The sequence below is a fragment of the Haemorhous mexicanus genome, chromosome 3 (genome assembly GCF_027477595.1).
Source record: "Haemorhous mexicanus isolate bHaeMex1 chromosome 3, bHaeMex1.pri, whole genome shotgun sequence".
Taxonomy (NCBI): Eukaryota; Metazoa; Chordata; class Aves; order Passeriformes; family Fringillidae; genus Haemorhous; species Haemorhous mexicanus.
In genome coordinates this window covers 587,006-613,150 of record NC_082343.1, presented here as the reverse complement: position 1 = coordinate 613,150, position 26,145 = coordinate 587,006, and the positions used below count along the sequence as shown (strand labels likewise).

Here is a 26,145-nt window from a genome sequence, read left to right as displayed (position 1 = left end):
ATCTCTGCTAATGTGGCAGATAAAATCCCAGTGTTTGATAGCAGTGCCAAAGGGCAAAGAGGTGCTGAACAATATTCCTCATCTTTACCATAACTTTCCTTCCTGGAAAAACAGGCTTTGACAGTGGGAAAATGAAGACTGAGATAAGGAGAAGTGGAAAGAGGCTTGGGAACTGAGAGTGATATAGACCAGAACTTGAGCAAGCAGGGAAAAAAAGTCTTCTCTCGGGCTGATGCACCATTTTTTATTTTTATTTTTTAAATTCTTTTAAATTACAAATAGGAGTTTTATCTCCATGCTATGGCAATAAATTGGAAGGACTAGCAAGCTAAGGAGCAGTTGTTTGTGGTGGCATGGAGTGTAATCTGGGCCTAATTTTTACATCTCAGTGATGTAAAAAGGGATTGTTGCACTGGTTTTATTACTGCAAATGCTGCATCGGTCTCAGCATTTTATTTTTCAGAGGAGCAGTATTGGAACTGATGATAATGATTTGCTTACTCAGGAGAGATGAAGCAGTTGACAGTGCTGGTTCTCTCATTTTTATTGATTATGAGCATTAAGTTTCAGCACAGAAAGCAGGGAAGTTTGTTGCCTTGGAACTCTGTTTCTTTCACCGTTGGAGAGCTAAGCAGGTGGATACAGGTTATGGGAAATTAGGTGTACTGCAGACACGTTAAGTAATTCAGTTTGAATTTTCCATTTTAACATCTTGCTGCGTAGACATAAACATTGCAATTAAGCAAGATTTAATTCAGCCAGGTGACATCTTAGATACCCAATAATAGATGGCATAGCTGAATTTATTGAGCTGCTTTGTGCTGTCAGCTTTACTTTGCTGTAGCCCTTGCCTGTTTAGAAGATGCATTAAGGAGGAGTTTTGACCTTGGCAGGTATGGAAAAAGTCGAATTTAAATTCAGGAAAACTTTAATGGAAGAATTAGGCAACATATGCGAGTTTTGTGCAGTAGGGTTACAGATGGAGCAGGGAGAAAAAGAACCTGGTGAATGTACAAATATATGTAATTTTTGATAGAAAATGATAAAAATAAGAATTTTAAAGGACTGTTTGACAGAAAGTGGGTTTTTTTCAGCAGTTTAGTTAATTATAGGAGGAATCTGGAAGACAAGTGAAGCTGAATTAGCCTCCTAAAGGACAAGGCATTAGCTTAAGCATAATTCTCTGTATTTGCACACAACAGGACAGGATGCTAAGATGCATTTGTAGAGTTTTGCTATTTATTGGTATGTTAAAAAACTGACCTTTTTGAAACATAATGCATTAACTTCAGAAACTAATTTTCCGGTATCATCATGTTCTCAGCTTCAAAAGAAACAACAGGAATTAATATAGTTTATGAATTTATTTAGTTTTAGTTAATTTGTACTCGGCACTGGAATAAGTACACTGAAAGCCACCATTTAGAATATGTGTGAAGAATAAACTTTGGCAGATGTTGCTTATGTTAAAACTATCCTTGCTCACGTACGTGAGAGTGCCTTGAGGGATAGAAACAGAAATTAGTCAGGTCAATATCTGACATCTGCGTTGGACAAATTAGCACCTGCTCCAGTGGGGCAGAATGAATGGGTTTCAGGATCAGTGGAACACGTGGGCAAAAAGTCAAAACACCCATTGGAACAGAAGTCATATGCATCACAGCCCCCTGGCATCTTTGCAGGAGGGAGGGAGTGCAAGGACAGGGACTGTTGCCATAACCCTTTGAGATCCTCCAGAAGGGATGGGATGGACAAGGGCCTTCACCAAACGCTGTTAGGTGAGCTGAAGAAGAAGGTCCATGCACAGGCTGCCTGGCTGAAGGATGGAGGCAGTACTGGAGCTGAACAGGGAGCTCTGGGCAGTTGCTGGATTTGTACCAGACCTGAGCAGGGAGCTGAGGTATGAAAGGTTAGAATGCAGCTGTGCAGAAAGTCTCCAAGTATTGAATGACATGATGATGAACTAGAACGTGTGATTCTTGGTGCACTGCAATTGGATTTGCCACAGGATTTGCAAATATTCAAGCAGTTTTATAAACCAATTCACAAATTCTGGGAGAAAACAATCACTGATGACTTCCAAATACAGATGCAGCCTATGAGATAGATAACCCAGGGTGTCATGTTGACAAAAGTCTAATACATCTGCTGAGGAAAGTATCATTATTTGCTTACGGTTTTACCTCTTCCTGTAGGCTGCTTGTTGCTGCTAGAGCATATACAGGTCAGTATGGACCCAATATAATGTTTTATGTATTTATTGTCTACAATTTGTTGCATAAAATCAACACTATTTATAATTTTCAGTGATTTTAATGTTTACCACATGTATGAGGATTGGTGCTAATTATCACTGGAATTTTTCTAAACATAATTGTGGGAAATATTTCCCACATATTTCCAATTAGTAACTTAATCCACGGGAAACTTGGGAAAAAATAATACAAAGACTTCAAAATGTAAAACTTAAATTTTTTAAAAAGGCTTTCCCAAATAGCAGTTGAAATCCTAGGTACTGGTTGTCCTTCTTGACTGTAGTAAAATTACATCCTTTTTTCTTTAAGGCAACAGCTTTTTTGATCCCAGAGAAACAGAGAAAGACTGATTTATTCTCAAAAAATCCTTTCTTGCCATTCCACCCCCCTCCCTCAGTAAAATGGGGCATCTCTGAAATCTTGGGAGCATGTTGTTTGTATTACTCTTCATAACAGGTGAAAATGAGCAATGTGTTACCCATGATATCTGTATATTGTGTTTTTCACAAGTGTTTTTCCTTGGGCTTTCATGATGTGATTGACCACATGTGACTATAATACCTATCAGTGCATTTAGTGTGAAAAAGATTTATAGAAACTAACAAAGCCAGTTAGATTATGCTCTACTTATGTAAAGTACTGAATTTGTTTCTTTAAATGTTTGTTTTCATGTTAGAAACATCACACTTTGTTTGGATCTTTCTTTCCCCTATTGAAAGAGACTGGAGACTGGAGTCAATTAACTGATTTTAATAAATTTTTAGAAGAAAAATGGTCAGAAGTTCCCAACCTCAGAAACTGAGTTGTGGGAAGAGGAATATTTGCAGAAGGATTCACTTTCATGAATTAGAAGTCTTTGTTGTGGCTGCTGGGGGCATGTAAATAAATATTGATTAACCTGTGCAATGTAGTGCTGTACTCAGCTGCCTCCCTTAGAGCTCAGGGATGGGTTCCTGGGGCTGCTGAAGGCCCGTGGTTGGAGCAGAGTCAGGTGCTTTTTTGAGCTGCATCTGATCTAAGTTAAGGTCTTGTCATCCACCACCTGCTTCTCATTGCCCTGCTGTCCTCCCCGGGGTTACCAGTTAAGTTGGTTAGGAGAGAGATCTCAATGGTCACTCCCTGTTTATTGCTGTCAGACTCACTGGATGGTGGGATGCCTTTTAAAACAGATGGTGAATCCAAACTGTTTCAGGTAGGGGACAGTTCTACCTGCTCAGCTCTGCTTGGTGCTGACCTGTGCGAGATGTGAGACAGAGGCAGTCTGGAGCAAGGACAGACAGATGGGGAAGGAGCTTCCTTAGCAGGTCGTGTTTTAGTCCAGGAGCCTTTCTGGTGACAAACACTCCAGCAGGTACTTTCCACAATCCTTGCCTTTCACCAACTCCTCAGTGTTCAACTGTGTTCATATTTTACAGATTTTTATAAATTGCTTGTTGCTCCTATTCTTTTTTCTTTTTAAAAGATTTAAGCATAAAATCTATTTATTATATACTCTGTTCAATGCCAGATGAAATGATTTTTTTTTTTCCTTAGACATTAAAGAAAAGTTATATCCCTTTGCTTGCCAGCTGGTAATTCCTTGAGGTTTTTAGTGATCTGTTTCTATTTTGAAATATGATGGATTCTCTATCATCTGATTCTGCTTTTTCAGCAGTAAGATTTAGCACATAACTTGTTCTTTTGGAAGACTCATCTGTTTCTTCCCTTTTACCTCTGCAGATAAAGCATCAAATATTTTGTTGAACTGCCCTGTGTTGACTTAATATGCTCCCACTCAATAGAAGGATTTTGTCCAAAGGGTGTCACTTGTGTAATACGCCTTTTTCAGCATGAGTCACTTTTTTCTTATGCTGTTTCTGAAAAAGCTTTCTTGCTGTTCTGAAACTTTCCTGGCTGAGTTTAGACAAATTAGTTAAAACACAGAGTTAAAAGTACTTATTTTACGTACTTGGAAAATGCAACATTTCAACCATTTCAGTAAATTTAACAATATTAAGAAGTTTGGCTTGCTACACTTCTTTAGCAAATAAAAATACTTCTGCTTAATGTATTTGTCTTACAATCTGACCATGTGCAATTAATTTATCTTGAATCTGTTAAATTATTTTGGCTTAAAGATTTAGCATCTGCAGATATTTTACATTGAAACATGGGCTGCAGATGTTGGGTTTGGTTTTGTGTTGCCTCCTGCTTCCCCGTTCAGTAGCTGTGTGCTGCGGTAGGTTAGGTTGTCAGGAGAGGCAGGGAAGGAAGGGAATTCCAGAATTCCAGAGCAGGTGAGACCTCATCTCTTAGAATAAGAAGGAATCTGAAAAAATTGCAAAGTTGGACACGTGGAACAGTTTCCTGCCTGGGACCTGCCCTCACTTCCCTGTTCTGTTTTTGTGGGAGGGAAGTCAGCCCATCCCTGCAGCTGTTGGACAAAGAACTCAGAAATATATTCGTGGGAGCATCATGTGCTGGAGAACTGCTGCTCCTTCATCCTAGCAATGGGCACGTTACCTTGTGAAACAAACACTGTGGTCTGCCTCTGCTTCACCTTACAGGAAGCTTGTAAACTTTGTTTTCATGCTATCTGACACCTGGTTTTATTTCCTCCGACAGAGTTTACGTCAGAAGATACTGAGGGTGATGTCTCCACCTAATTTTTATTGCACTTCATTTTCTGGTATATGCAGAATGTCATAAAATCAGGTGGTACATTGCTGATTTCCTCAGCCCTCTTGTGTGGTGGCTCTTTTCATGTTGAACAAATCCATCAGTAGCTTGCCAATACATACCTGGTGATCTTTTTTTGATGCTTTCAAGTCTGGGAGATTAATATTAAAATATAGCCTGTAAAGCATGTATGGGAAAACCTGTAAAAATCATTTAACAAGTTGAACCTCTGAAAAATGCCCTCAAACCTTTTTATTACTGGCTCTAATTTCTTAAAAAATATGAATTGTCATGTTACAGTTGGCAATCTTAAGGAGTTCTGGAAGCTTTAGTAGTCATTGCAGTTGTTTTGCTACCTATTGCTGTAGGACCTAATAATTACAAACTGAATAATTCATGCAGAGCGTTTTGTATCAGGTGTGTAGAAGTTCCTTGTTCTTTCCACCTGGGGAAGAAACAAAATCCCAGCACTGACTTTGTAGAACCTAAAAGAATGTCCCCAACTCCAGTTTAGTACAGCAATGACAAGGCAATTCTTCTCATGAACTGCCAAATTCATAATAGCAAATTTTTATCATTATTATTATTATTATTGATAGCTCAGGGTAAGAGCTCAGTAAGGTAATAATCTTTATCTGCACCCACTTGCCAATGATCAAGGGATGCACAATAATATGGTGTCCTGTGGCACTCTGTTGGTGTGGCCAAGCCCTAGGAAGAGTCTTAAAAAATTTACAATTAAGAATTAATTATATTTGGGTAGATGGGTGAATATTTTCACCTCCTCAGGTAATAATGGCCACTCACATTTCCCAGCATAAAGTGGGATGAAAGCAGGTTGTTGCAGGGGTATTTCATCATCACTTGTTCACAATGATTCAAAAAATACCATTGTTTTTAGAATAATACTTTACAACGAGAGGGTGAAAGCAGCTTGTTGGAATCTCAAATTATCTTTTTATTATCTTGAGCAAATACTGTGCTGCTATTTCTGTTTTTCTGGATCAGTCCTGACACAGGCAGGGACATGGTATATCCTTTCAAAACGATGGTGAGATTGCACTGTTACTTGGAGACTTAGCCCCAAGGAAAAACTTGCTTTTTGCAATTGTTTGAGCTCCAGCTATATGACTCTTTTCAATACGTGGGCTACAAAACCTCCTACGGAATTGGGATCAGACCAGCACAGATTGACAACCTAAATTAAGCTTAATTCTCTCATGCAATTTAGGCCTCTTTTTCAACATTGTACCTGATAGAGCAGTTCTCCAGGACCAGTTCAGATGTTTAGATTAAGTAATTACTGCTTAGCCGAGCTGTGGGTGATGAACTGAAGGCTCTGTTTGCACTACAGCATTCCAACGTTGCTAAAAACATGCAGCTCCTTTACCTCGGCAGGTACTTGGTTTTCTGGAGGAGTTGTCTTCATTAACTTATTTTAATCTGCTGATTTGGGTGGATCGCCCACTGTCACGGCCTTTAACAACAGTGTCTTAGTCCTCAGTTCAAAAGTCCCCAGTATCATACCCAGCTCCATCAGATCTGAAACTCCTTGGTGTTTTTTCTGTTTTCCTAAGGGTTGAATCACTCACGAGTATTTCTTGTTTTCTTAAGTTTAATATCCTGTCCATCTGCGTCTGTTAAGAGTCTGAAATGCTGCCTTGATGCTGCATCCTAGTTTCATGAGTTGTCAGGCCACATCTATCAGAGGATTGTTGTAAGGGCTTGTTCTCTGCTTGCACCTCTTTGCTTGGCATGGGAACCTCTCAATGGGATCCTAATGTGCCTATAGCTTATTGATTGAATTTTCAGATAACTGCTGCTTCTCTTCCACTAAAACACCAGAAAATTCAACACTCCTCCTTTCAGGAATTCCTCACACAAACTGTTCTTCTAAAAAAGCAAGCCAACCGCTTGTGAAAGATTACTTAGATATAATTTCTATGCAGGTTGTAAAAGGGGAATTTCCTCTCTGCTATTGGAAAGTCTGACTGCATTTTAGATTGTCCAATTCCTGCTGAATCTGTGTATAATTGAGTGCAGCTATCTTTGAGGATAGATCTTCTATTTAGAACCTGTTGTAGCATTGCCCTTGATCTGCTGCTCCCTTTTTATTGTTGCAGTGACCCCATAGATCTTTGAAAGCAGGGAATTTAAAAGATGTAGGTGATGTTAGCTGATGGCTATAATCCTCCTTTAGTAAGAAGGATTTATTTGCTGAAACCGTTCTACAACTTCAGGATATAAATTTATGACAAAGTACAAGCTTTGTACAATTTCCAGAACCAAGCAGCTGTTATCCAGAAAAAAGGTCAAAAGTGGAATATGCCCCTTTTCCCCTCTGACATTTGCATCATATTTCTTGAGCATTTTGAAGAGTGGACTTGTTACATGATTTCCTAGAGGGATTCTGCTTTTGGCTTCTTCTGGAGGCTTCTCTTACATGTTCTGCTCTGTTTTTGTATCAGCTGTTGAGAAATTTTTCTGTAATTGTCAATTGCTCTTGTTAGGTGAGCTCCTGATTAATCTTATGACAGCAAAACTATTCACTGGTGACCTGTTGATGCCTAAACTCCCCTCCCCCTGAAACAGAGAAACATCTTGCTTTGAGCATTAACCAGGGAAACACTATTTTCGTGCAACTTTGCTGCCTGGTAAAAAAAAAAATTGTATTACTTTTTTTCCCCCTCTCCCCTCTCTGATTTTTTTTTTTTTCCTTAGAAGGATGACACCACCCCCACCCTCCCCCCCCCCCCCAAAAAAAAATACAACAACAAAAACAACCCAGAGATTCTCTAGAAAAATATGTGGAAAAGTCATACGCATATCAAATTGTAACTTTATCAACTTAAAAGAATGAGAAATGTACAGTGTTAGCTGTCACCGAAATTCCTTTATCCTCTGATAGCTGCCAGCAGTGGTGGTGGCATAAAAACCTATCCTAAGTCCTGTGTTTATACAGGTTGAGGCATTTAAGTGTTGGAACAGTGTCTCTATGGTTTGGGAAACTGTGTATTACCTCAGATCATTGTGCTCCTAGACATGCTTGTAAATGAAAGTTAAATTAATGTTGTATAATGACAAATATGTCTTTTGTGCTGTATGCTCACTTGCTTAAGTGATTTTTGCCTCTTGCTATTGCTGTGTAAGAAAAAGTCAAAATATTGCAAATCATTGGTGCTAATAGTATAAACAATAGGAAAACACATAATTTTCTTTGGGAATCAGAAAGATAAAGGAGGAGAATAAACTTCTAATAAGCTTGGAAAATGTAAATATTTTATAATACAGTTGGCACAGCGTATAGACCAATGATTAATTGGTCATAATTATACTCAATTTTGTAGATATTAGAACTTGCTTGACTCTCTGCAGAACACTTACTGATTTTCAGAAAGAACTTAGGATGGAAAATATTCAAATTTTCCTGTTTATTTTAAGACAAGATATTTCACATAAGCTTATGTGTGGTTTATTTTATTTTTTTCCCACAAAATCTCTTGGCTGTGCTTTTGCATTCTGGAGAGTGATGATATGTCCTATCAATTTTGTCACAATGCCAGAAAGGGCTTCCAATGACATTTTTTGAGTGGTCATTGGGATCAAGTCTATCTTTCTTATTTATTTTTTAAACTATAGACATTGTCTAGGACTGGAGTAAAATTCTCTCTGAAAGCACAGAGGAGCACAGTGCTCAGGGAAGAGGGGAGAGCAGAAATAACCAGTTCCTGTATGTTCATCATGGAGCAGTTTTGGAGTTTTGAGTGTGTGAGGGTTGCAGCTCAGCTCCTTCCTGCCCATCCCAAAGCCCAGCCAAGCTCTGAGGTGTTTGTTCCAACTGAGCTTCAGGAGTTCTGACCCTCCAGTCCACATCCATCATCACAGCAGCGGGGAGCCCTAGAATGTGCCTTGGGAGGCTGGCTCTGCTCTCGAGGCTGCTGGAAGGAGGCAGCAGAGTGCTGTAGCTCGGAGTGCAGTAGCTGAGTACAAATGCACCGTGCTCATCCCAGCAGCCCAAGGGCTCACTGGGCAGGACTGCTCCGAGGCTGTGCATGTGCTGCCGTTCAAAGAAACACGAGTACCCATGTAGGAGCCCACTGATTGTAAAAATGGGTCTAGCCATAAAAAGTATTTATTTGGGTTTATTTACTCCTTGGGGATTTGCAACAATAGTTCACCATCTAGCATGTGCTGCTTTCAAGGTTTCAGCAGGTTAGGGGCAGATGACTTTGCCTGAATGACCACTTTGTGCTGAGTTTGGTTCTGTTTACGTTACATGTCTGGTTATATTTTCAGAGTCTATGAAGTGCTTGATGTATTTGTATAAACAACTTGATTTCTGAAAAGATGTTCTGAATTAAATGCCATTGCCGTACAACAATACACTAACAACATTCTGAGATCATTTAAAGCCCTTTGTTTAGTAACACAATGAATGTCATTAGACTGTTACAGTAAGAATGTGAACATTAAAAACAGCTTGTAAAAATGAAGAGTTTTTGAAACCCAGGATTATGGGGGATATCAGCTTGAAGCATCTGCTTCTGTCTTTAATTTTTGAGTGAAATGTTTTCCTATTGATTCTTGACAAATGTGTTTCCCATCAAATCAGGCATTCGGGTTTCAGTTTGGACAATCACACCTCAAAAAACAATTTTCAGTGCAAATTTTGAGATGGATGTTGAAAGCATGAAATTAAAAGTTGCCGTTCTTTTTGTTTGCCTCTCAGTTGTGGTACTTAGGAGTCACGAGTTGCATCTTGCAGCCACACTGACTGGAAACACTTCATTTCTGTTAAAACAAAAGCGAGTATTTTCATGGAATTGCATGTTCATCAGAATAAAAGTAAAAATGGAAACTTCTATAAGAGCATCAGATCTGCTGATATAAACTGTGTACATTTTTCCTCCACTTGCCTCTGTTCCCTGCCATTATTTGTATTGGCATTTGTTCTGTACTTGTCCTTCGCTGCTGGAGCAGCCCAAGTTTTATTGAGCTGCTCAGTGTAAGCCTCGTGCTCAGAGCTGTACCCTGTGAAGGCACAGAAAGCAGAAATACAGGTGTAGCTCAGGAATACAGGGGAGCCTGCATGGGAGCTGTTGCTCAGATCAGTCCAGGACTTAACAAAAACAGGAGGTAGAGAGGCTCGGGAAGTGCTGCGCTCATGTTCTCTGACTCCCCCTTTTCCTCTTTGCCTGTGCCAGTTATGCTTCCCTGTGTCCTGTCCCAAAGCTCTTCTGATTGTGGGGCAAAACTCAGCTTGTGGCTACTGAAATATTGCCAGGTGTGCTGTCTACAAAGAAGAGTGCTCCAAAGCTCAGAGGGATAGAAATCTTCCATTGGGAAACCTTGACTATTACAAGGATTCATGTGTGATTTTTATCTGTCTTTTTCTTTGAAGCACTACAAATGTTTGGTGTGTTTGTAAAGTTTTCAAGATAATTTTAACTGTTCCATTGTATAGTTTTGAATGTGGTTCGTTTTTTTCTTTTTTTTCCAATTGTTTCAAGATTGACAACTGAGACAAACAGTGCCACTCAGAAGAAAGTAATTACAAACATTCTGTCTCCTTGAAAAACAGGTCTATACTTTGTATCTCTATCTATGTATAAAGTTTTGTAGCCAGTAGAAAATGATAGCAGTTAACATGGAGCATTTGATAATTTGAATTTTCTTGATGTATCTACTCCTTGTTTGTTGTTATTAGTGCTGAACCGTGAATAATTTACTGGCTTTCACTTAATAATCTGCAGCTTCTGCTAACTTTGAAGTTCAGCAGTCAATTTAAAGTTTGCTGGAGCTGACTAATGATTCACCAGAGATTTTTGTGAGATATTTTGTCATCCACTTAAAGCTTGGAAAAGTCTGCTGTGGCAGCCATCTGGCAATTCTTGGTTCTCTGGAGGAAAGAGAAGCCTTTTGATACAATAGATCAAAGCATTCTGCTCTTTCAGTGACTGATACCTATAAGTAACTTAGAAGTTTCTCAAAGTTATTTCACAATGCCTGTCTCGTTTGCCAAACTTTTGTATTGTAGCTACAATACAATATTGGCCATGAATTACATTTTAATTATATTTGAATCATTATTTAGAAACTTCTGTTTGCAGTTGATTTACAGATCCGAGTGTTTATTAACCAAGAGGTTTTAAATTTAACAAATATGCTGTTATGATTAATAAAATTGATGCTAAATCTTTTTGCTCTTAGTGCTAATGGATATAGGTAAGGGTCCTCTCAGCAACTGTACTTGTGCTACACCATAAGCCTGACATATAGGTGCACCTATCAAGATCAAGGAGTTTCAGAAACAGCTGATGTGTCTTGGCATGTAGCCTGTATCATCCTAATAACTGGATATAGTCTTTAGTAATAGGTGAGCCTTATTATTTAACCAATCAAAGTACAGGTGACAGATGTGGTAAGTACCAGATATCCACTGAAGAGTCCTTCAGACTTGCTGTTCTTTGCATTAGGTAGCTTGGAGAAAGGAAAAGACTTCTAAGATGCTGAATTTTTAAGGACTTAATAAATTTAAAGCACCAAGCAGATAATTAATGTGGTACCAAATTTTCAGAAATAGAATTACTTGAGTTTGGTGAAGGAATAGATATTTTTTCACCCATTAAAATTTGCTCGAACTCAGATTTAAAAGAGGCATTTAGGTAGCAGAAAAAAATTCCACATACTTGTGCTAGTCATATGAACATTTCAGTGAGCTATCCAGGATAGGTCTGGTGCTCTTGTTCCTTGTTCAGTCCACGAGCAATGATAAATTTGTAATTCTATTCTTCATAAACTTCCATGATTTAATGTTCTGCCTGCTGTAACTCGGAATCAGATGCATGTGCTTACCTGATTGTTTATCTCCCTGTCTGCTCGACATGTGCTTCCTAGCAGCTACAGTTCAACATGTTTTTTCTTCTTCTTCTTTTTTTTTTTTTTTTTTTTCCAGTGTGGGAACTTTGCTGTCTTGGTGGATGTTCATATTTTGCCTCAAGGCTCCAGTAAAGACACCAGCTGGTTTTCAGATCATGAGAAAGAGGTACAACAAATATCAATTCTGCTTCAAAAGTGTATGGCTGCAGGGAAAAAGTTGGATTGCCTTGAACTGTTCAGGATTTTTCAGTGTTAGAATATTTTTAGTTATACCTAACCATCAGTGGTTACCAAGGGACCCCTAAGTCAGCCATATGCACATTTTGGGTCACCAATGACCACTTTAAATTTGCTTTTTAATTTTTAAACTCTGTGTGTGTGCGCATTCATGCATGCATGTAATGCTGTGGGGATTCCTGTGACTTAACTTTTAATTTAAAAGTATGTTTCTCGTGAATGCTTGTAAGTTAGCCTGAGTGATACAAACCAGATTGTGGCAGGTATCATTTTGTTAGTGAAATATCTTCCTGTTAATATTTCTTTTCCTCGTTCTGAGAAGTGTAAAAGATGTTGCATTTAGAGGGTGCAGGAAAATATAAATATGCAAGATAAACAGTGGTAGAACTCTTGCCTCTTATGAAAAGAAACTTCCATTATTTTTAAGTGTGTCATGTGTATATCCTGATGAAATAGTGGAAAATCAGTGAGCAGCAAAATGCTGCCTGTAGCTTTGATCAGCCTGTGGAGGAGTGGCAGAGGACCTTGTGCTGCATTGCTGGCAGGAGCTTTCCCTGCGTGGGAACGTGAGAAGCTCCCTGCTGAAAAGGAAGGCAGGACGTGTTTGGGATGCCTGCGGGCTTTCCCGCAAGTCTCCCTTACGGCATTTTCAGCAGATAGCTTCCCAATCATGCCATCATTCACTTGGCACTGCACCCGGCCCCAGACATCTCAGACTCATACATTGCAATGGGATTGAAAGAAACAATGCACTCTATCCCGAGGGGGCAGAAGCAGTGCATGTAGCAGAATGTGGTTCATCTGATTTGTGCTTTATTCAACACAGGAATTGAAAAATAGGCAAAATCTCTCCGATTTCTTTTTTATGACTAAATGAATGCTCGTTACCTTTTCTGTTTATAACCAGTTTTGCTCTCCTGGTTATCTGAGTTTTAAATGTTTGCAAAATGTATTTTGTAAGACTGCCAAAGCAAAAGAGATGAATTTCAGGAAATTAGCTCATGATAGATTTAATAAAGAGGCATGACAGGACAGCATTCAGTGCATTTCTGTGACTGCATGTTTCGAGAGAAGTACAAAGGTTGCATATTTTCAGCGACTGAGAAGTGTGAGTCAAATAGCTTTGCAGTTCACTTCCTGAAAGTCCTCTGCAGAATCTCTGAGTAAGTGAGGGGAGAAAAGGTCCTAAAGAAAGATTATTCCAACATATTTTTTATGAGAGCTTTTACATGTTCATCCCAAGTGGTTTTCTGCATTTTTGTTGTTTCCAAACTCTGAGAAATGCTCGTGGTGGTGCACCCCTCTCTGCCTGTCTGTGGGAAATGTGGATGCCTCTGTAACAAACACAAGTCCTGCTGGTCCCCTGCTTATCCTGGCTGGCAGTCATGGTCTTGAGCTCAAGGATCCTGGTGATGCTGTCCCAGCAGTCCTTTGGCCACAGGCTCCTCGGAGCACGTGCTGTGGAAGGCAGGGTGGAACTACCCCAGTGCCCAAATCATGGCCCTGGTGTGAGGAAATACAACTGGGGGTTGGAATCGCCCCTGCTGTGGCCAGCTGGGTGTGGAGGACTCTTGGGATTGCTGTGAGATGCTGCAGTTTTTGCCCCTCTTTCTGCCTTCCAATTTCCTTGCCCTTTCTTTTCCCCTGGAATGGCAAAGTCAAAGTTTTATCTTTGCTCTCTGAGGTCTGTGTGGTTCTTTGTGGGGAGCCATTTAAATAACATTTCCATAAGGCTAACAAGGAAAATATGTTCCATGTAAATGAAGGAAGTGCAAGGTAATGTTTATTGCTGTGGAAGGAACCAAAGACACACCATGGTTCTGCTACTTCTGAGAACTTCTTGTTGTAACCCCAGCACAGGCCCATGAAGGATGTGTAACGGGAGCACTTAATGAGTTAAACAGAAGGACAAGCAAGTACAGAAATTTATAATTGTGCTCTACAAGCAGAAAGGAAAATGGATTTCTTACTGTAAGGAGAAAATACTGGTTGTGATTGACTAATGTATATGCCCTGCTTTCATTTAGAGCAATGCAATAAAAAATCGTTGTTCTGCGTACTTTCTGCATTAATCAAAAGGAAATTTCAAGGCAAGGTAGTTTAGATACGACTAATTTATTTTTTGCTATATTACCCTAACACATTTTAGAGGTCAAGTTATATTTTTGGGTGCTGTAAAGTATCATTGCTGTGAGCACACAGTTATGAACAATGAAAAATGAGAATACGGAAGGAAAAGTCTCAAATACATGTGTGTGTATTAAGCTTAAAACTTATTCTGGTATTCAAGAAATGAATTTTTGGTTTTTACTCCAAGTATGTTTTTTTCCTGGCTCACTCTGGCAGAAGGTTTTGTTCTTCCTGAGTTGTATGTGGTTTTATTGTGCTTTGTTGAAGAAAGTATGAAAGATATGAACAGTTATGTTTAGGAGCAGAAAAATCTAAATTAATTAGAGCAATTAAGTTACAGTGACCTAATTTGCTCAGTCTTATCCACTCTCCCCTCCCCCCAAATTACTCAGAATTTGAGCAAAATATCTGTTGTGGTTTCTAAGGATTCTTACACAGAAATAGTGTGTTGACAATTCCTGAGAGGATTTTTGCTAAAATTTTGCTTAAATACCTAATGTTGTGATACATTTTTAACATGTATTTTTTCCTACTTTGCATGCATATGCAACTAATTTCTGGTTTAAAAAGTTAGTATTGTAATATACTGTATTTCATCTGCCAAGTAAGAATTTCATAATGTACTTCCTCTTTTGATCTTTAGAAAAATTGTTTGACTCCCCTCCTTGTTCCCATCCATTTCTCAATTCATGTGCTTCTCCTCTCAATGGTTTTCCTTTTAAAGGGAGAGGGAATAATTTTGTGTTGGTTTCTGCTGTGTGCCTCTGGGCAGTTCTGTAAATTCAGATGGAACCAGGCCAGTGGTTTCTCTTTCAGGAGGTCTGCAAGCTGCTGGAAGAAGTTGTTGCTTCAAGGGTCAGACACTACTTGGAGGCACCTAAACAGCGTGGTCAGAAGCCCACGGAACAGGGACCATCTGGGCCTTTGTTTCTTACCGGTAAAAGAAATTATTTGACTTACTCTGCAATAAAGTGCTGTGGAAAATACTGTTCTTTATTTTTTCTGTGAGAAATTTGCCATCAGCAAGGCCTGAAATAGTTGATGTTTTGGTCTGGAATTAGGCTACTCAGTTAGTGAAAAAATTAAGTGGATTTTAATTTTCTGTGTTGCTTAAAAGTGAACATAATGCTGGTACTATTAGTCTGAGAGCCTATCATTAGAACTAAAAAAAATTCCTTTACAACCCTTGGTCCTGCAAAATTGGTTGAAATCTTGCTGGTTAGTTAAATCGCTTTTCCACTCACCCATTTAGTGTAGAATTTTTAAATACAGAAATAATATCTTTACTTCTCCTTTTACTTTTGGCAATCTGTTCAGTCTTAAAAAGTTGGTGTGATGTGATAAGTGACATTTGTCATTTCACCAGTGTCCTGCAGGCCTGGCAGCAGCAGCCATGACCTTGGGAGTGCAGAGATTAAGAGCCTTCACCCATTTAGAACTCATTTCTTGTGTGTGTGAGGGTGTTGAGGCCAGCAGGTGCTATTTCAGTACATCCACATTTTGAACTAAAGATCCTGATCTCTGTAGCTTGGGCCTTACTGTTAGGTCAGCTTTGGGGCTAAATGGCTGCCAGTTTTTGTTTAACACCATTTCATTGTTAGCATAATGCAGGATTTCCAGTTCATAGGCTCATCTGTTGGCTTTATACCAGCAATTTATCTTTAAATAGTTCTTAGGCAAAGAATGACTGGTGTTTGTTTCTAGCCTGGAGCAGCTTACACACTTGTCTCAGAAAAGCAGGGTTGGAGTAGTAAAGCTCTGTGCTGGCCATGCTTTGTCACATTTCCTTAAATACAGGAGAGATCTCTGCTGCAGTATGGCTTCTGCAATGCATGTGGTTACATACTTAGATCATCACTGTGCTCATAAATGTTACAATTCAACATGTATTATATGAACAGTTTCAATTGGGAACAAGTTCTTTGCCTCTTAAAATGCTTTCCATTGTTGAAAAAGGTGTATTCCTATAAAATGCTGGCTGGTGGTTGCAGCTTTACATGCTATTGTCAATAATAATGATAAAACACAGATTATATACTGTATGGTTGGCTTAATCTTGCAACATTTGAGGCATATGTGTGAGCCAGGTTCTTCTGGCATGACGGGGGCTTTTTCCCACCCTTCAAGAGCACAATACCACATGAGCAAGAGGTGCTTCATGCTACTAAAGGATTTCCAAACCCTTTTCTTCCTTGCAAGTTATAACTACATTTTATCCTTTTATTATATTATTATTGTTTGTCAAGCACATGAACCTTCAAACCCCTCTACTTTTCTGGTTGTGAGTGAACATTATAGGTGGTGGGATCAGAATTTCTAAGATCTCTTGAGGGTTTTATGTGTTTTGTTTTATGAAGGCATGTTTTTTATTATTTATTTTTTAAAGTTTCCTGCCTTAGTAAAAACAAGTTTTGAAAAAATGATGATTTTATAAGGTAAAACTGCCAGACATAATAGTTGTTTTTTATATATGTGGGTAGATACAACACTAATTTAAGTGTGTTTGTTTGAATTTAGGGTCATCTATTTTCTTTCCTATCATGAACTTGTCAGTAAAAATACTGGTGTGCCGTCCCAGGATTGGGAGCTGATCTTCTGCTTGACTCTTGCCCTTGTTTCCTGAAAACTAAAAACTTAGGGATATGCATTTGAGGAGGGCATCAGTAATATCAGTGACAGTGTTAGATTAAAGGATATTTCCTTTGGATGAGGCAGAATGACTGTTCCATCAGTTTTCTGCAGTTAATCTCACCGTCATTAATTAACAATAAAGTACTAAAGGAAGAAAACAGGCTGTGATAACGAACATTCATGTTCAGCTTCACTTCCAAAGCCAACTCTTTCTTTTTCTCTCAGCCTGCTTTGCTCAAGGCTGTAATTTGTAAGAAAGGAGTGCTTTGTTCAAGCCCAAGAGTCAAGTTCCTTCCAGTTCCCTTGGAGTCTGTTCTTACCTGGGAAGGCACTAACAGAATAGGTGGGTGTTCACTGGGGCAGGGGGTCCTGCCTCTAAGGACTGACCCTTCGAGGTGAGCCACGGGGCCAGGGGCTGCAGCAGCTGCCTCTTGTGCAGTGCCTCCTCCCTGGGCTCACAGGAGGGATGGAGCTCTGCCTGTGGGCTGCAGGGAGATGCCTCTGTGCTGTTCCCACAGATGAAGTGCCACAGTGCAGGCCACTGCAGGCTGGCAGGGTTCTGCAGCACACAGAGGAGTGCAGGAGCCCGGTGTGCTCCATGGAGGTGCTGCTGGGAAAAGGCTTCAGCTGCACCTCGTTGCCTTTGGAGCTCAGGAAGAGTTTCTGAGTTCTTCAAGCTCTGTGTGGTTTCTCCTGCTCCAAGTTATTCAAGTCTGTGTGGAGTGGCACTGCTGTGAGCCCCCTGTTCTTGTAAGGAGGTGTGTATCTAGAGGGATCCTTCACATGATGATTAACTGCTTGCTTACTCTTCCCAGTGTCCCAAGTCAGCATTCCACCCCTGGCTGTAATTGCATCTTTTCAAGTCAATACTGTACAAGTGCTGTACACACTGCAGGATGTATTAAACATTTCTTGAAAAGAGAATTATTTGACCTGTACTAATAAGATTTTAGACTACCTTGAAGAGAAAATTTTCACCTATCACAGCTTCTTTTTAGTATTAACATTATATTATGTTTAATATTAGTATTACTTGACACTACCTTTCATTTTTTGTGACACTTAATGTAAATATCCATGCAAGTCACTTGTTAATTTACATTTCTTTTTCATTTGAGTTACACTGCAGTATGTGGTGGGTCGCATACCAGCTCATTAGGAAAGCTGTGGGTGTTACACACAGGAGAAGAAAGAAAGATGGAAAGAATGGAAAAATGAGAGAAAGTAGCCAAGACAAGCAAGTTCTTCCTATTCTTCCTTCTGTCTGAACAATTTCCACACCCTTCCCAAATGGCCAGTACAAACAATTTGCCAAAGTAAGCTTTAATTTAGTATTTGGACATAGGCTTTGGTATAAATTCTCTGGTTCTTGTGTTTAATTAAGGTCCAAATGTGTTTGACTTTGCTTTGTTTTATTTTTTTTAAGAGAAATTTAAAATGGGGTGGACTTTCAGAGGCTGAATTTTGCCTGCATTTAATCTGCATGGCCAAAATCATGCAAGAAGGGCATGGGCCAGGTATGGCTTTGGATTGCATTATTCGAAGTTTCATGTTCCTCAGAAAGTGTCTGGTTTTGATCAAGAGCAGTGAGAGTTAAGAGGAGACTACAGAGGTCTGAGTAGAGGTATTAAATACAGGAGAGATGGCAAAGGGAGAACTGAAAACAGTAGGGGAGAAGGTGAGGTTTTCATGGGCACAGAGGAAACAATAAGGATAAGTGAAAAAAGTGTGGCTGATAGTTTTAGAAATGGAAGGAAGGAAGGAAGAAGGTAAATTGTAAAGTGTCCTTCCCCCTCTTGAGGGAGGAAAAAGTTAACTATGTTTTTCCTACAAGTAATTTTCAGACCTACTCTCATTCCTTCCCTAGCATCCTTGCTGTTTTTCTTGGCTTGAGGGTGGGACATTTTTGCTCTGATTTCAGATCTTTTTATTGTACAGTCTCTTCTACAGTGAAAATAATTAGAGAGCATGCTGTCACATGGCACAGTGAGCTCCCATCTTGATTTTATCTGCTTTCCCTGGGACTCTGTGTACTTTTTAATATATTTTTAACTTTCTTCTCTCATGAAATGGGGCTTACTGTGTGGTCATGTTTCCTGAGTCCATCTTTTCACCCAGTTGCTTATTACAAATGTGACTGTACTTGATAACAGGTAGAAGTCTCAGACTTGAAATTCTCAGACGTTAACTTGAGACAAGCTTACTAAAATGAGAAACTGGAAGAGGTACAAGAGCTGTCCTGAGTAGTTCAGCCTTACAAAGATCTGGAGTCAAAGTTCATGTCTTATTTAGTATAAAGAAAAATGCATAAGATGCAATTTCATGAGAAAATACATTTCTCCTGCTTATGAAACGATTTTTTTGGCTCCTGCGAGCACACAAAAAATATACAATAAATCATGATGGTAAATATTCCAAACTCTTTTGGCCTTGCATTTTAATTTGACCATTATGATGTTTTTAAGGGAAACACCCTTTTCAGACTGCCCCAGTTTGCTTTAGGAGTGTTCACTATTGCTGTAGGACATGAATTGTGGGAAATGCTTGTAGGGTATCTCCCACATGGTAATCCTGTAACAGCAAAACTGATTTATTCCCACCCTCCTGGCTGTTAACTCACACTCCTCTGCTGTGAAACTGTTTGGTTTGGTCTGAACTAAAATCTTTTCACTGGCCTTGCTTGAACAGCAGCTTTACAACATTTCAGTGGGTGCCATAGGGTCTGGGGAGGAGTCTTTCCTATGAACTTTGAGATTTGGAGTTGCACATTGTAATATCTGTCTCTCAAAAGAATTGCATTGCAACTTCTCTGCAATGGACTCATTTATGATTTGTGGCCAAGTCCTGCAGATCTGTGTGAACTTTAAACTTACATTCATCTTTCTGTGACAACAGGGCTCCCTGAAGTATGCAGTAACTTATGCAATAACTTATGAAAAATGTTTTGATTAGTATCTTCTGCTTAATATTTCCAGGTTTTGCTTTAGATTACTTCCCTCGCCCCCACCCCCTGTTTTTACAACCAGATAATGGGGAATAAGGGTATCTTTTCTTCACCAAAGCATTCTTCTTCTAGAAGATCAAGGTTATGTATCTGAACTCTTTTTTTTGTCATTTTGTTCTTTTCTCAGTGTAATGGCTATTTGAAAAGAACAGAAGAAATGTCCATACTTACGCACTCTTTGGGTGTTTTCTTTTTTTGTGATGTGTTTTCCCTAACTTACCTTAGATTGTAATAGAAGAGAATTGGGAAAAATGCCAAGAGTGGCAAGAGAGACGATCTGAGAGGAGGAAATGCAATACAGGGAACAGTTACGTGTGCCTGGGCTCTTCAGCCTGGAAAATGTATCAGTTATGGGGAATACAACCAAGATCTATGAAATCATTTGTCTCCTTCTCTTCCAGTTTGAGAACAAGGGCGTATCAAATGAATGGAAATGCTGTGGTAGTTAGGAGAGCTGTGGAGCTCTTTGCCAAAGGATAACAGATATGATAAAGGCTTGTGCTGCATCCACAGCAACCTGGGAGGGTATTGCAGGGAGGGGACAGAATCTCCTGTGGCACACTAAAGGCCTGAGCTGAGGGGGCTCGGAGCCTGGCAGGGTCAGGGAGGTAACTACGTGCACTTGGCCCTTGTATTTTAGGGTCCCCTTGTAGGTGTTTGGCTGTAGGGACCTTTGGTCTCCCCCTGCGTGGCCTTCCTTACCACTGTGCCCCTCTGAAGCTGAGCCTTCATTCAGTCAGAGTCACTGGGGTCAGAGGCTGGGAGGAACTCCTGCCCTGCCTGGACTGAAGCATCTGCCTTTGGAGGGGTCTTCTGTGGTGACACTGGTACTGGCAGAGGCCTCAGCAATGGCTGTCCCTGTTTTACATGGGATATTTGCAGCTGCAGCACCAGCTGGGTTGAATGTGTTCTCCATATTTGGTGGCAGCTCCTCATGAAATTATTTATGGTCTTGGGTAAGAAATGAAATGTTGCACTTATTTTAAAGATGTCCTTAATAAAATGTTTTTTGTAGGTAGTATTGGATTGAAAAAAAAATATCAGGACAGTTGTTTAATTTGGTGTATTCTTGTGAAAAGGAAGAATTTGGTGTTGGTTTTGAAAACAGTCTTGATCTCTAGCCTTAAAATACTCTCTGCCTCAATGCATTGTATCACTTTCTCCTGCTTTCATCTTATTTCCATTTGTTTGTCCCTTCTTTCCGTATGATTTTTTTTCATTTTATGAGAAGAAAAAAATAGTATAAGTCCTAGTTATGTGTGTGTGCAAAAAAAAAAGGTGTTTGCATGCACAAACAGATACTCTCTTACATATCTATAGGAGCTATAAAGGTCTTCCTTTATCATCCAAATATTTCTGCAGAGTGATTTTTGCTGCTAGTACTACAGTTTATGCAATGACACATATATATGCAAATTTAAAGTTTATCTTTGGAGTTTTCTTTCTATAGTTAGGCAAAAATCAGCATCCATTAATCATGTGTCTTTACAAAGTGGAGTGGTGTGTCTCAGCTTCTCAGAGTTGGCTGGAAGTTAATAGGTAATTTATCTCTATCAGTTAAAAATGAAGTTTAGGGTACTAGTTTGATGCAGGTGTTTCAAGTTAGGCAAGAAGAACCCCACCTTTAATTTCTGATTTGATACTCACCTGAGAATATCAAAGTGACTCTCATCTAGGCCAGGGAACATACCCTTGGAAAGAGCCCTTGGCATGCTTGTTCCAAGTGGGAATTCAGCATTTTTGGAGGGCACATCAAGCCAACTTGAAAATCTGTCCCTAAGCACTATTTCTTACTTGACTGCCTTACTCTTCTTTGCCACACTTTTCCCTCTTGGAGGTGCTCTTTGTGTGTGTGCTCTTTAGGTTTTTCAGCTGCTCCCATCCCTTGGAATCAGGAATGCAGAGATGGATTCTCAGCGTCCAGCTCAGGGACCTGCTTTAGCACTAGGCACTAGCCCTACATAGGTTTGGGGTTTTTTGAGTGCTCACTGTTTTGGTTGAAATGTTGTGATTCTAAAAATGAACTAGGTTTAATAGCCTCTTTGCCTTTAGTTCAACTGTACTTAGTTAAATGAGGTGAAAAAAAAGGATTGATTCTTACCTTGAAATTAGCTATTGGGTTCCTTTTTTAAAAAGAGTGCTCTGTATTAAATGTTTCTAAAGAGAATACTGTTTTGGTTTAAATGGAAGCAAGAAAGAATAGGGATTTGAAATAAAACCTGAAAGAAATGTGAATTCCCTAGAAACGTTCCGAGGAATTTACTTAATTGCAACCAGCAGTTTGACCTGGAAGTGTAATGCTTTGACCTTTTAGCTGTCTGGCTTCCTAAATGTGTTGTTTTGCTCTCTCTAAACTGTGAGAAAATCTCTTTTATACATCTTTAACCCTTGCCTTACCTAAAAGTCTCAGTAAAAGTCTGCAAGCAAACACCAGCAAAAGAAAAATCGTCATGATATTTTAAGAAAAAAAAATGGTTGCAGGTATGCATTGAGCATTGAAATCCTTTTTATTTTCATTTCAACTGGAAGTAATTGGGGGTATGATTTCACTGTTAAATATGAGTAGGAATTTCTTTTAAACTTTCCATGCTACCATATTACACAATAATACTCTCCTTTGTTCTTAAGTTTCATTATCATATGACCAAGGTAGAAATTACAGCTTTTAAAATTGCAAACATTTTTGTGGGTTTATTCATATTTGGAAAATTTTTATAAGTCTTTATGGGAATCTCTCCAGATAGAGATGGAGGGCCAATTCCTGAGAAAAATTATGCCTCTTTTCTCTGTGTTAGTAGTTTAGTGAGAGCAATTCTGGGTGTTTGATTCACCACTGAGTACCAGGTATGTTGTGGTTACTACACACAAAGTGTTTCTGTGGACTACAAAGGCACAGTGGCAGACCACAAACAAAACTAACCCCACAAAGCTTTGGAGGGCCCATGCCTTAATTTAGTACAAAAAAGGAGATAATTAAATAAAAATTTAGTAGTGTAGCAAATAATAAAGACTTCTATGTGAAAATGGGAGGAAAAATGTTCAGTGTAATCTTGAATGTGTTGTGGACTTAAAACTTGATGTATCCATCAACTTCAGACAGATCAGAGATGTTCTAATGCACAGCAAATTACACATATTCAGGGAGAAACATTCCATATTCACTGTACAAATCCATGTTTAAATGCCAAAACTTACTTTAGAGAGAACAGTAGATGACAGTTCTGTATTTGTTTACTGAGTATCCTCCTCTTATTCCTTTAATAAAGGTATTTAGTTTTGTGGGGGTTTTATATGTGCACTTATGTGGGTCATAGGATATGGGCAATGCCTGTCTTTTGTCTGCTGTTTTCTTGCCATGGCAAAAGAGAGGAATGTGGAGTTTGTCTTTTGCATAAAAGACCTGAAATTTGCTATTTCGTTTTGAGGATGTTCTGTGTACTTCTGTTTTTTGCACTTGGCATTTGTTATGGTGATGTCAGAAATGGAGGCTGCTGAGCTGTGCCATCCAGGTGGTCCCTTCTAACACCATGTTCTTGAGTGAGCTAACATGAGTGGCTTTATCCAAACCATTTTGCAGTCAGTCTCCAGCTCTCTCTTGCACCAGAACTGGAGCTGAGCTGGTGGCAGTGGGCAGATGCTCCCAATCCCAGTTGTTCTTGGTCTCTTTTAGTGGTGTCCTCTTTGCATCAGAGCTTGAGAGAGCTGAAGGACATCCAGATTTTTTTTTGAAATAGAGCCTTTCAGCAGACCCTTAGTTAGGGTCTGTTTGCCAGCATTTAAAAAGAGAAAATACAGAAGGCTCTGTTGTGGTACTTTCCACCTATTTGCTATGCCCCAGAATTTCCTTCTGTTCTGAAGTTGTTGCAATCTAACAAGAGTTTGTTGTGTGAAAAGACAAAAACCTGTGAACCTCTGGAACAGCTTGCTTTATTCAGACAGCAGCATGAAACTGCAGGTTCAAGTCCACACATGTCTCTTAGAACTCACGTTCTTTTGAAGTGTCCTCTAGATGTTAGGGTAGGAAAGGAGTTATGACCATCAACATCTACCTCTTAGCTCCACTGGGATATCCTAACAGGAATCCTAAGGAAAAAAAAAAAAAAGAAGAAAGAAAAAGAATATTTTTAGCTATATATCAAGACCTTTGAAGAAATGATGTTTTCATGTTTAAGCTACTTTTTTAAAGTTCTGCTGAATATACCTGCTCCAGGTTGGTCTTTCCCTCTCATTCTCTCATCACGTCTCCAGTGGCAGTGTTGGGCTTTTTCACCAAGCTCAGAGGTGTTGTAGCCCTGTGATACAATCTATTCCTGACATTTCTAGTGACCCTTGCCTAGAGACCTTGTTATTGGTGGAAGATGAAAGTCTTGGCAGCTGTGGGAGCTTTAGGGTTAAAATCCTTTCCTCCTGGGGGTAAAAGTTTTGCAGAAGTTATTTCCTCTTGCCAGGGGAAAAAAATGGTGCCTGGAGACCTATGAATGGTCTGATGGACTTTATTTGAAGATCCTTGAGCATCCTAATATTGGCACTAGTGATTTTGCTGTTCTGTGAACCCTAAGGGGAGCCAGTCATGTCTGATAAATCCCAAGAGGCTCATTTCCACATTTTGGTTCAGTTTTTGTGCTTGAAGAGACTTTGTTTTGTAGAGATTCCTCACCCTTAAAATACAAAATCCTCCATTTCAAGTACTTCATGGCATCAAAAAGTTTCCTGCAGCTCATGGATTTCTTCAAGGAAAAACCACAGAGCCAGGCTGAAAGGACATTCTTTGTGAAAGAGGCATGTGCTGTATTATGCATTCCCTAGCGTGCTGTGAGTCAAACTTGGGTCCATCACAGTGTCTGTGTCTCATTTGAGCCAGAATCTGCCTTCTTTTATCACTGTGAGGAGTTCAGTGATGGGAGGGGTTGGGCCATTTGGGTAGAGCTGTGTCTGTCTGTGGGACAGACTCATCCTGATGTGCAGAAGTGGCACCAGCCAGTGGAGCTGAGCCCCATCGCAGTCCAGGCACTTGGAAGGGACTTGGGCTTCTCCTGGGCTGCTGACTTGTCAGACAGTGTTTACCACAGGCTTTGTGTTCCAGCTCCCTCTGCCTTTTGGCTGGTAGCAACAGATGCCTTCCTCAGCCTTTCTCTTGGTTGTTGTGCTCATTCCAGTGGTTAAAGAAGTCCAGGCACGTGGCTTTCTCTGGAATCCACTTTAGATGTTCAAAACAGGGAGCATTCCTAAACAGCTTTCAGTTTGTGCCCATCATGTGCAATTAATAATGTGGTTATTGAGTCTGAGATCAACAAAAGGGCGAAGTAAAATCTTGTGTCCTGTTAGAAAACAGTTGTCTGTGGTAAAGGTCCACTGCCCATCAAATCTATGGCTCTACATCTCTCTGCTTGAATGCCTTGGCAGGTGCTGCTGGCTGTTACTGCTCATGCATTATGGATGGGTATGGATTTTCCAGGAGCAGCCTTCTTCTCCATCCTTAATTAGTGAGGGGAAGATGGTTTTTTTCCTTCAGAGCTGGTGTGTTCCCAGGACCTCCATCAGAGGCATTACTCATCTTGCAGCCAGATGGTCTCAGATGTGCTTTTCCTTATTCTTTCCTCCAGAACAGCACTGACAGCCAGCCTGAGAAATGCCTTACCCTGGGTCCAGTTTGGCCAGGATAGTTCTGATTTTGCAGTGAATTCCACACCTCTCCTGCTAGAGAAGAGCCCTACAACCCTGCTGTAGGATTTCTCAAAACAGTTCAGGCCAGTTTTGTAGTTTGTGGCTCATACTCTAAATGGTTTAGACAGTGGGCTGTTTCTAGGCTGTCCAGGTTCTGATAGCAGGGAGGATTCCTCCACCTTCTCTGAGCTGAAGGCAGACTGTATGGAAAGAATGGATGTCATCCTGACATGTTTCAGTTGTTTTGAAGCCTGTTCTTTGCTGTATAAAATTTTGAACTTGGAGAAGATGCTACTTGTTTAAAAAATATCAAGTAGATTCCAGAAAAGGCTTTGGAAATCTCAGCAGCTTTTTGTTTGTGATGTCGTGCATCTGCTGTCCCTGTCTTAGACTTGGCTTTAAACTTAATTGCCATTATTTCATTTGAATCTCTTCTAAATTAGAAATGGCAGCCTACTCTGCAGCACATGGTATGGAGTTGGGCATTTTTGGGAAGGAAAGCTTCACAATTAACAGGAGGTTTAGAATGAAATGTTCCTTTTTTTGTTTTGTTTACAAACAATCAGGACTTTCGATTCTGTGGTGAATAATTTTAAGTGGAGAAATATGAGTGCTAAAAGGCAGTGTAATAATATGTCTGTAGAGCACTTTGAAGATGAAAAGCTCTATATACTGTAAACATTATTA

The 26,145-nt window shown here is 39.7% G+C and overlaps 1 protein-coding gene across 4 annotated transcripts in view; it reads left to right on the top strand.

Moving 5' to 3' along the window:
* SLX4IP (SLX4 interacting protein) overlaps positions 1 to 26,145 on the top strand; it is a 70,080-nt gene that overhangs the window by 22,237 nt on the left and 21,698 nt on the right. For all 4 annotated transcript variants that reach the window (XM_059840440.1, XM_059840439.1, XM_059840441.1 and 1 more), the window contains exons 3-4: positions 11,869 to 11,958; positions 14,976 to 15,096. In XM_059840440.1, the coding sequence (XP_059696423.1) occupies positions 11,869 to 11,958; positions 14,976 to 15,096 (211 nt within the window). The remainder of the gene's footprint in view (positions 1 to 11,868; positions 11,959 to 14,975; positions 15,097 to 26,145) is intronic.